Genomic DNA, 11,315 nt, shown 5'->3' with positions numbered 1-11,315 from the left:
TTTTTTGCACTTACAAAAGACATTTTCCGCAACTCCTCATAAAAATCTTAGAAAAGTTCTTCAATTCGCACAGTACCATGGTCCGAGAGGAAAGTCGACCTCTACAACCCAGGCATTTTGTTGATCTGGTGATATTGAAACACCCACGCTACTGAACTGCTCAGCATACGATTTTTTCCAGACAAAGAACATCCTAAATCCGTCTAAGTCTCACGATCTGGCGAAACCAGTTTTCATAAGGTGGTGGAGAAAGCACGTCACACACGTTTTGACGTACGAGTTCGAGTAGGAAAGTTGTAATGTCATTAGCATGTGACGTGGGTGGAGAATGCGTAAAAGTAGATCCGTCAGAATCTTCAAACCCCAGTTAAGTACATTTTGATGAATGAATTAGCATCAAAAATATGTACGGCATCATTTTTCAGAAGCATGTCTAAAAAACTAAATTAGTAAGTTACACAACTACTCTTTAGGTCAAGAGGCTTAGGAAGGTACACTCAAGAAGGGATAATCTAGCTAAAGGAGCAGTACAAAGGTATTTTTCACACCGGAAAATCGTAAGATCGCAAGATTAACAAAGATATCCTCGACATTTCTAACAGGCCGACATCAGGGGAGTTTCAGGCAGAGGAGCTAAAGAATGCTCCTAAAACTTGGTGGACTAGTGAAAGAAGGCTTCATAGTTGGAGTGAAAACCTTGCTATAGTAATTTAAATCTTGGAAAGGGGACTTACCATATTGTAATCAGCAGGGTGGAAGGTGGAATACAAAGCGCTGGTGGGTGAGAAGTCGTTGATATCAGCACCGTCTAAAAGGGCGGAGACGAAAGAGGGTGAAAAATGGCTGTGTTACCAATGCCCACGATAAATGGGGTAATATGGGAATAAATAGTACGAGACTAGACCAGAGCACAATCCGGGTTGATTAATGGGATGAACAAATAGAGCTAGAGAAAAACCGATTCCGCCTCGTGTATGTGAGGCACGCCCTGGTACCGTCTGTCTCCACTCTGATTTACAAACAACGCGGCACATTTGCTTTTATGACGGTTTGAAGGAGTAAAATCTGCCCAAAGTCTCCTCACTGAACGCATAAACATGTTACAAGACTAATAAGTCTTAGTTTTGCGTTTCATAAATCACCCTTAGGGGCAATAAGTCAGTGGAGGAAGAATGCGAATCCCGATAATGGAGGATGTGAAAAAAAGAGGGAAGTCATTTGCTCCTCTTTAAAAGGTAATCAGTCGCCACAGAAACTGTGTGATGCAACACTTACCAAAACTCAGTGGTGAATCACAGTCGGGTACTCTCTGAAATAAAAAAAATAACGGTGAGCAGAGATGGAGCAACCAAAATCCCCATCACCGAAAGGAAGGAACTGGGCGGTGGATGTGACTTGAACGCATCTCAACCCCTTTCCGGTTATGCTATTTTATTTAAACACTGCCAGCCAGGAGAATTAATTGTGCGCCTAAAACAAAATGCAATTGGCTTAGTTGTATACTGAAGATAACGGGCAATTCCAGGCTTCCCTTATTTGCACCAAATGCAAGAGTACACCCTTTTTAAGAGAATCGAGCTTATTCATCTGCGCTCTTTTAACCAATCGAAAATCAAAATCAAGAAATACCCAGGTAAAGCACTGGGTACCAAGCGAAGAATTCCGAGCGTGCAAAAGATAGGAGAGAACATATTCCAAGTAGCGTAACCCCTATCCAGCTTTCTACCTAGTCTTCTACTACATTTATAGACAACAGCATTTAGCTAATGCATGCGAAGCTTGGACTCCCGAAGATTTGCTAGTACGGCTGGAACACATTGAGACAACCAGCTTTACATCCTCAGCGATGACTTGGTACCATTTGCTCTAGATATGAGGAATTGCCAACGCTCTTGAACGAGTGTGTTCACTGTCCTCACAGAAAGATTCATCCCCTGTGCACCTTTTTGGCGACAAGTTGTGCGCCGATTGGGCGTCCACGCGCCGACTGAATGTTGACAGGAGCGACCGACTGTTTTGTGGGGTGGAAACCATTATGGTAGGGATCATCACTGACACAATGCTATCACCAAAGTGGCTTCTTGCAGTAGACTACCCATCACCGTGCGGTGTCTTCTGTAGATAGAACTGAATGTCCACGTGTTCGGATTCTACGTCTTTCTTTTGAATGACAAAAGAAGTGGTTCATCACCCGCCATATGGCGTGGTAGGCACACATCCAGCAACACCGTTGCCTACTGTCATCCTGATTAAAGGGATCTAAACTGGATTGCGTGCCGGCCTCAAACGTGTAAAAGGATAGACTGTGGCTCAATGGTATAGCTATAAGACCCAAAGTCTCGGTTTAACTCGAATACCCTTCGCATAACCACACGGCCCTATTGGTTATGGTAGAAACTTTTAGGTAAAATTTGTAGTGAACAACCTCTCCGAGAACACAGCTAAGAAAACTTTCCGGTCACCCAGGTGAATCACACTGCAATCTTCGTCAGGCCCCTTGGGAGCAAGAAAAAAAGGTCCACACAAACACAAAATGGAATCATCCTCCGGTGTCTCTGTAATAAAAAAATCTGTCAGACAGGGGGAAAGGCGGAAGGGAGAGGAACAAAATGCACCCCAAATCATCTTTTGCAGTCAAAGAAACCTCTCTCTTCAAAGGCAGAATATTAATTACATTTTGTCTCAAAGTCTCCAGTAATGCCAGGATGAATTCAGAGTTATTGCCGTGTTCCGTTTAACATATTCACCTACCAAGGGGTTCACGCATCACAAGCGGGAGACATATGCTGCTCTCCACTGGTTTATGATAACCCTGGTTGCAATACACCACCAAACAGAACAGTTGATTTCAGAAGTAACAAAATGGGTGTAGGCTATTCTTAGTCTGGGAATGATAATTACACAGTTTTTGAATGGAGTTATTCTTTGATGAGCTGAGGCGACCAGTCTACCCCCGAAAACCATTGTCTTAACATCGCAAAGTTGACAGGAAAGGGGGGATCATTGTGTAGGGGTAGACTTACAGTGAAATTGGAGTTCACACTCGCGCCCATGTGTTTTTTGTCCACGGAAATCGGTAGAACTACAAGCAAAAGGGGAAAATAAATAGACTTTGAGTCAAGTATAAGTGCAGAATGTTGACACGCCGCTTAAGAACTGAGCAGTCTCTACCTCGTGACAGTGAAAATAAATTTGAGCTCCAGGTTAAAATAAATGTTTTGATAAGATGTTGAAAAGTCCAAATGTATTAGCGATAGCATATTATCTCAAAGCGTTGCAAGGCTGTCTAGCCTACAAGAAAACTTTCTCATTCAATGTTAAACAAAGTAGGGAGTAAACTCGAAACGAGGATATCGTTGAAAGAGGGGCTAAATAGAACACTCCAAGATCATCCAGAGCACCCGACATGCTTCTGATTGGAGCACAAGGCAGAACATTAAGCATCAACGGTTGATGAAAATAAGTTGAGTAAAATTTTTGATGCTAAGCCGCGCTAGAGTGTCCACCAACCCATCGTTCGTGGCAATGAAAATAGGACTCCCGGGTAGATGAAAGCATTTACCGAAATCGTGGAGCTCCAGAACTCCTTAAGGCAATGAGCAGTCTGAAAACATTATCAGCAGGACCAAGATGCGTGTAAGTATGACGCTGAAGGCCGGATAATCCTTAATCCGTCTCAGGAGTAAAGGTATCAAGAATCGGCCGCAATAATCATGAAAGCACCCCACAATGGGAAAGACATTAACCGTAATTAATTTTTAAAACGGAGTTGGCAAGTGTCACTATAGATTTGATGGAGAAAGATCAGAAATGCCCATCGATCTAGTTTCTCCTTGTGATACTAGATAGGAATTTTCAGTTCCTAACTGGAATTCAAACAATGTACAATCTTCCTTCTACTCAGTCAGAAGCGTTCAAAGGAATCGTAGAACTGGAAATCAGGGACTATTTCTTGTGAGGGATAAAAAAGATTTCTTGAACGGTTAAAAGTTAGAATGCCCGTCCATACCAAATTTTAAGCTATAAAAGTAACAGATTCATTTACGCTAAAAGTCGATTTCACGTAGGAATGAAACTATGAAAGTTCAGTTCAAGCATCCAAGAAAAGGATCTAATTCAACAAGAAGGGTCATTGACGCTGCTAGGCATCGCCATCAACTTAACTAATAAAGTGAGGCGAAAATCGAATGGAAGGGTTAAAAAAAGGACAGCGGTTGTAAATACAAAGAGCAGCCTGACAAAGCATATGTAAAAAAACAAATCCACATGCTAAAAAAACTTATACATTGATAAAACTAGTCGGCATAGACGCCAGACCACCTCACCAGGTGTCACCCCTCACTCAGCAGGCAGCGTTTCTAGAGCAACGGGGTAGAACGCCCGCAAAAGCCTCTACTTCCAGTGCAAGTAAGAGCAGGTTCACACACCTGTATGCAGCTAGTGGCAGTGATAGGGGGAAGATGAAAGGAGGGGGGAGCATTAGAAACAAAAGACTTAAGCTAAAACAATGGCTCAGTCGATGCCAAACTTCGGGGCATGCAAGAACTAAGAAGTTTGCTGCAAAAAGAGAGATACTAGTGTGTGTGTATGCATATACTTGTCAGTCATTCTTCCCCCTAACAGAGGAGCACGTGAATTTCACCACCTCGAAAGAACAAGTATCTACCAGTGCTTGGAATTCAATGGGGGGAAACGGATTCTTGAGGCCTTGAGGCATCATGGGAATAGATAACGCGGAGGGCAATTTCACAAATGAGAAATAGGCGTTATTATGGAAAAAGGAATATGCTCCACCAGTAGGTAGAGTTGTAGAATGGTTTTAAGAGAGCAAATATAAAAACGGTGAGGTTGTGGGAATTTAACACATCCGCTTTCAGCACTATATGTGACGCAGATTCTATGCCAATCTACGATGGTAAGCGGTTTCATCAAATCATGTCACAAAGGGATAAATTCAGCTTGGAACAATAAAATGAATCTAAATCGATCGGGATTTGATGAGGATGGCAACGTTTTTTGTAGTTATTTAGCGGTATAACGAGGTAGTGTCTCTTGCGAGTTGTTGCAGCGATGGATTTCCTTTTGAGGCCCTAATAATGAACGCGTCAAACGTTTATTTGGACAGGGGAAATTGTCATGCAAATCAGTACATCAACAAGGAATGTCACCTACATTCCAAGCGCTTGCAAAAGTTTCTATGAGAGACTAATTCAAACAGTTACTGCAGCATTTTGATTGTTTAGTCCTTCGTTTTGCTTACTCGGGCACTTAAGGTTCCGTCTTTTGTACTCCCGCTGGGCGGCTAGGCGTCTAGGACACGGCAGTAGCTACCCAGCCCTCCTACACGTCGGTAATACATTTCCTGACCTGGTATTATAGCTCCTTCCGGTTTCAGAGAAAACTTGGGGTGCTACCATTACCACAGTAAGATTTATTTTTTTGCGCAAAGATATCAAAAGTAGAACTTGTGATCAAGAATCCAGAAATGGATTTTAATTCATAAAAAAAGGCAAAATTCTAGGTAATCAAACGAAGTACCAGACCAAAATTGACACATCATGGCTTCAATTTCACAAGAAGCTACTTTTTTACAGCAGATCATGATAGACACGAATTTAAAGCATCCAAATGGGCTCACTCATCAGACGTCTGGCCTTAAAGAAATAAAAATTTGCATCTGAACTAAAGGTGTTTTTACGATCGCCATTTCTAGTACATACCAAACCGCTATTTGACTACATGACGGCTGTACTCGCATCGAAAACAACTTTACAGCTTCAGTTAATAACCTTTACAGCCCTCCCCAACTTGCCAAAAGTTTTAATTAGCATTTAAAAGCCATTTGTCGTAAACATTTCACAAGAAAGTTAAATATTTATTCCATTATTTGGAATGTACTCTCTAAGAGGGGCAAGGCCAACGCCAAAGATGCTCGAACGAGGATCGAGAACAGCCACAGGCATAAACAGCGACTTGAGTACCTCCTGGTCAACGACTAACCATCGTTTAGCTCCATTTTTCCAGCATACCCAAGCACCAAATCCGATACCATTTTCATTAACATTTTGGGATATTCCTGCGTTGGTATGACTGAGGGCATACAAAACTTGAATTAGTGACAGATTTTGTTTACTGGACTTTCGCACTTATAACTGATATAACCATTTTTGCCAAACAAGGAAGCACGTATAAGGGTCAAAGGTAACGTATAGTTAATAATCAGGACTGAAACACTCTGAGCGCTTAATGAAGGATCCAACTTCCAGAAATTCTAGCCCAATCAAATACAGGTGAGTGGCAGAAACAAACAGTTCGAGAAAATGTGGCTAAGAGAATGCAGGATACCTCTTTGGATGAGGAAGTTGGATGTCTTGCCAATGGAGCAGGTTTTCAGCAGTTGAACGACCTCCAGATGAGAGGCTTCCTTGACCCACTTGCCATTGACCTCAAGGATGACGTCACCAACGCGAAGACCGGTGGGTTCAAGGACTTCCTTAACGCGCTGTCCACCCACTTGATCGGCTAAGGTGAAGCCGAAGCCGTTGGCCTGTTTTGTCACCGCCACCGGCACCGTCACCACCGCTCCAGCACCTGCTCCCGACCTCAATGCCGTTGCCGACATTGCTTCCTCCTCCGCCTCGCCTGATAGCTGGCTGATCGTCGGTGAGGTGTTCAGGCGCCGAATGCATAGCTCTGGAGGTGCAAACGGCACACTTCGCTCCACCACTGCCGGCTTACTCCTCGCTGATGCGGACTTGAAGGCATAGCAAGTGATCAAACAGTTATGGTTCAGCCTTCACATCGGTTGTACGGGAATGATTTCACCTAAGTGGCAATTGGGAGCGCCGTTAATGATGCTCAAGGAAGAAACACTATGCAGCTTTTAAAACCTGTTTTGATTGTAAACGAATTCAATCCTCTTTCCGTACCTCCAGCGTCTCATCCTTGGAAAGACCATCAAGGCATAGTTTCGCATAGACTCACAACAGCATCTGAGAGCAACGTCGACATCATTGGTTGAAGCGGCAGTAGAATATATTAATATTGCACGAAAGCACATTTTCCACTAAACAACACATCAACCTTTCGGTACTTCAAAGGTAGGCAACTACTGCCCGCTACAGAGCCAGAGGTGTATAAAGCAAATCAGACTCGCTATCAAAAAAGAAGCAATTCTTCCATAAAATTCTTGCCTGAGCAAGTTAGGGGGCAAAATTGATACTACAGTGGCTGTAGTTCTGTTCCCACGCCGGTAGTTCAGACCACTAATTTGATCATATTTCCTTTCAACCCTTCTTCGCGCCGGTGTAACCATCAGAAGTGCCAACGACGGCACTCAAAAGAAGTTACGAAATGTGGTATTTATCAACATTTTAGCTGTATATAATATCTAAAACTCTTTATTGAAATAATCCTACGGCCCACGCCTATGGTTACTTTCTGGACTTACATACTCCGCCTCGGAGAAGATTCAGATTCTACCTTGGTTGTAGGGTGACGGTGGAATACAATATTGTATCAAGTGCCTTCTGTGCCACCTTTACCGGAACTTCAAAAGTAGCTCTAGTCTTCACGACTATGCTGGCAATAGACAATAGAAAAAGTGGAAATACCCAGTGCGGAAAGCCAAAAGTTCATAGATGAATGAAACAAAGAGGTTCGCCTGAAGGCCCTTCCCTTACGAAAAAGGAGGAAGAAATTATTAGGCATTTTTAGCGCACCGATGGCACCGCCACCTCTGCATCTGTTGTATTTACCACCGATTCAACCACGCGTGTCCCCAACCCTTCTTTCTTTTTATTACAGGAGTAAAACAGTTAGGATTGTCAATGACGACGATTGTCGGCAGTTAAAGAGGTTAGAACACAAATTTGCTATCATTCTATCAATACGGAAGCGTGAGAGTGAGAGTAGCGAAGACAGCATTGACAAGAAGAGTGAAGCTGATACATTTCGGCAAAGTTTAAACGACTTGTGAATAATGCCATGACTACATTAGGGCCGCATGATAACAACCCTTTCGGCATTCACATTACAACTTGAGGGGCAACCCAAGCAAAATGCAAACAAGGCCTATGAAACATTCTGAGACGGACTCGAAGGTTGGACGTTTACTTCCGAGGGCAAAGTGAACGTTATGAAACAGACGAAAAAAGACGGAGGGAAAATTGAAATGGTTTAAAAAAGTAAAAACGCAATTCGCGTAGGTGACAAACTCTCGAAAAGGGATTGCAGTTTAACTATGGAATGACGATGATCGGTCCAATAAAATACTATTTTCGACTCACAGGGCACATAAATTATATTTGACAGCAAAAGTAGCTTGTTTTCAAAAGCAAACAGGACGAATTCGTGAACCGAAATGTCAACAGTCAGGTCCCACAACTGATAAAAAATAGACAATAATTAATTGGGTTAGAAACACTGCACTGAAATGACAAGCAAAATTTAGCTGAGTAGATAATTTGCTAAAATTTTAAGCGAAGGATGCTTGAGGGCTTATCCTTCTACTTTACAAGTGAACCAAAGGATAACAAACCGTACACTCTACCCAGGTTGAACCAAAACACCTACATAGGAAGTATACTTTTCCTTAAGCAAAGAATTCTTAAGCTGGCAGCGATTGTTCAACATTGATTATTTATTTATTTCTTCGCATTGAATTCGTGGGCGCTTGAAGCTTCGCTGCCTTAATTTTGCTGGGCGACATGGTCTCCAGGTCGTGCAGGTAGCCTCCCAGCCCATCTTCACTTTGGAAAGATTTAGGGCGCTACGTTTGACGGTAGAAAGCGAACCCGATGCTGAAAAAACAGCGCGACGGAAGAAGGAAATAAGCTGGGGGTAAAGAACCTATGACAACTCCTGCCAGAAGGGTTGAAAATGACTTCTGCCTTCGTCAACTACCCTAGTCTCGTGTTCTGCAGAAATGCTATCAACAACTGAAGCGACACTAGCCGTGGCCGTGAATCGTCCGGTGAAGCTCGTTACGGAGGTGGCTGCAATACCTGTATGAAGATGCCAATGAAGTGAACATGCAATATCTCCTCCATCTTCCTGCTAGCTAGGTAGAACCCGGACAGACATGAGTGGGCACCACTAAAGTTAGTAGAACACAGTAACAAGGAAAATAGACTTGAAACTTTGTTTGTAAGCCAGTGTCCTGACGACTAGCGATATATATATTAGATGGCTCGCGCAGTGCCCCATTCCTCAATGCAGTTCTCGAATATGACGAAACTCCAGATCCAGTAGAATCGCCAAGAGAGGTCAGTGACATTGAGGTCAAATATCCTCTCAGTTGCACACGACTTCAATGAATGGCATGGTTGGTTTGTGGATGTTTTTCCTTACAGTACTAACAACGTTGTGATGGCCAACACGGGGCGCTTTGGATGGGGAGCGGCGGGAACGACGCTCAAAAGGAGAGGGGTCTATGTAATACTTTTCCTGTTGGTTCAACCCTTTGTTTTGCTTACATGGGCACCTAAGGTTTCCCCTTTGTGCATGACCTTCAGGTTATGTCATTAGCCTGCAGCTCTTTATACGTCTGAAAGATTCAGGCTGCTACAATTGGGGGCTTGACCACTTCGTGGTAGGATTCTGCTAAATATTTTAGCAAAGAAATACACAAGATATATATTCCCATAAACTAGTCTCCCCTGGAGACGTAAATTTATAGTTATTAGAGACATAAAATTTTATTTGGAAGTTAATTTCGGTGCTGTCTCATGGGCTCTGAGAGAGTAGATGAATATTTTAAGATCCTGACCCTTTCCCTCATAACGAAAAATATTTAACCGCTACTTTTGAGCGCTCTTGATAGAAAGCCAGGCGAAGCTCCTGTTCAGAACTTGCATTTAAGAAAGCTCAACGGTATAAAACCATCCAAAGGAAAGGACAACACACTTCTGGTTACTTTACCCATGATTCAACCAGCTGGGTGCTCAGAGATACGATTTTCCTCCAAGTAAAACATGGGCAGCATTCCTTTAAAAAAAGACTCATTAACTATTCACACGACCAAGAGATGAAGAAACACGGATTTTGTATTAGGTAGATTGAAAACCTCTAAGGCGGACCTACCGTCTAAGAAATTTGCCTCAGAAGTTTCACTGTGAGATTTATGAAAATTGCCAGTAGCTTCTTTCAAATCGAAATTCCACCACTACCGAGACAAAGTGAGGAGACTCTGGTACTTCTTTCCGGAAATAAAACAATTTTTTCCGACAGTCATAGGTCTGTTTGCCAATTCAATAATCTATTAAGCCGAGAAACAGAACCAGCTTAGTTTTCCATTTCTAAGAAAAAAAGATGGAAACTAGATTCTTTTAGCTGGCGACCTTGTTAAGTCAAGAACAAAAGAGTAAAAACGCGAGTGATTGCAGAAGAGGGGGGAAAGGGCTACGGCGTACCCATATTTTGTGATGGATACGATAGGACAAATGGGAAAAGCAAAAAACACCCTAGGATTGCAAAAGGACACACCACTACAATCCAACTCTAAAGGAGCGGTTGATCATTGAAGCGATTTCACTGCACAAGTTCCGTTCACCAAATGGTTAGAAGTGTGCAAGATATTCTGCTTTGGCAGTACTACAGACTGTAGTAAATCCAAAGTTTCTCCTTTTACACCATCATAGCCGGCGCAATGTGGTGCATCACACTCCAGTCCAGGTGCCGTCCATCAGGATGGCATTGGGCAGCAGTGTCACTGAATGCTTGTATGCAAAACTGTGGTGGGTGATGAAGTACGCCTCCTTTCAACGAGGAGAGCGCAAAACCCAACCAGCAAATAGTTATTCACAAAAGAATTCAACTACAGTAGGGAGAATCTTAGCTCCTTATCTTTAGCAAGACGTTTGAATGGTGCCAACACTCAAGGGAGCTGTACGTATATAACAACCATTCCTGTGAAATTTGTACTTGAAAGCCCAATCGTCGCCATGCCTGTCGTTGTGAAGTTTAATAAAAGGATAATCTTTTGTGGGAACAGTAAACACACTCCGATCATTCAAGGACATTAAAAAATGTGTAAAGTTAGCACATGTTGGGTACCAAGACAGGCAAGCTGACCTAAGATAGTTAGATTGTACTGACAGCTCTTTCTGTGGCGAAGCTCTCCAGGTATTATTTAAACACTGAAGGCCGTGTGGAAAACGCAAACGCAGTTCCTACCTCTTGAAATGCGTTCACTCCCGCCTGGGAAAATCAAAAATTTCGGTTTGGCTTGAACACTCCTATGAATAAATACGAAGGGAGTGGAAGCAGAAATTTCCTTACTTGATGTTGCGACTTCTTCGCTCCAGCGTTGGCAA

At 42.8% G+C, this 11,315-nt stretch overlaps 1 protein-coding gene across 1 annotated transcript; it reads right to left on the bottom strand. All coding sequences in view use genetic code 11, as the record gives it.

The window, feature by feature from the left end:
• Positions 1 to 483: 483 nt before the first annotated feature.
• On the bottom strand, positions 484 to 7,011 carry EGR_05062 (Membrane-associated guanylate kinase, WW and PDZ domain-containing protein 2; the record flags this gene model as incomplete). The annotated part of the gene is made up of 7 exons (XM_024494311.1): positions 484 to 516; positions 735 to 808; positions 1,276 to 1,309; positions 1,943 to 2,011; positions 3,024 to 3,082; positions 6,346 to 6,754; positions 6,985 to 7,011. 7 exons carry the CDS (start codon positions 7,009 to 7,011, stop codon positions 484 to 486), a joined length of 705 nt encoding a protein of 234 aa, XP_024351260.1.
• Between the last annotated feature and the right edge of the window lie 4,304 nt (positions 7,012 to 11,315).

This window comes from Echinococcus granulosus (genome assembly GCF_000524195.1).
Source record: "Echinococcus granulosus chromosome Unknown EG_S00035, whole genome shotgun sequence".
Classification (NCBI taxonomy): domain Eukaryota; kingdom Metazoa; phylum Platyhelminthes; class Cestoda; order Cyclophyllidea; family Taeniidae; genus Echinococcus; species Echinococcus granulosus.
The sequence above is the reverse complement of the archived record's forward strand: the minus strand, read 5'-3'. Positions and strand labels throughout refer to the sequence as shown.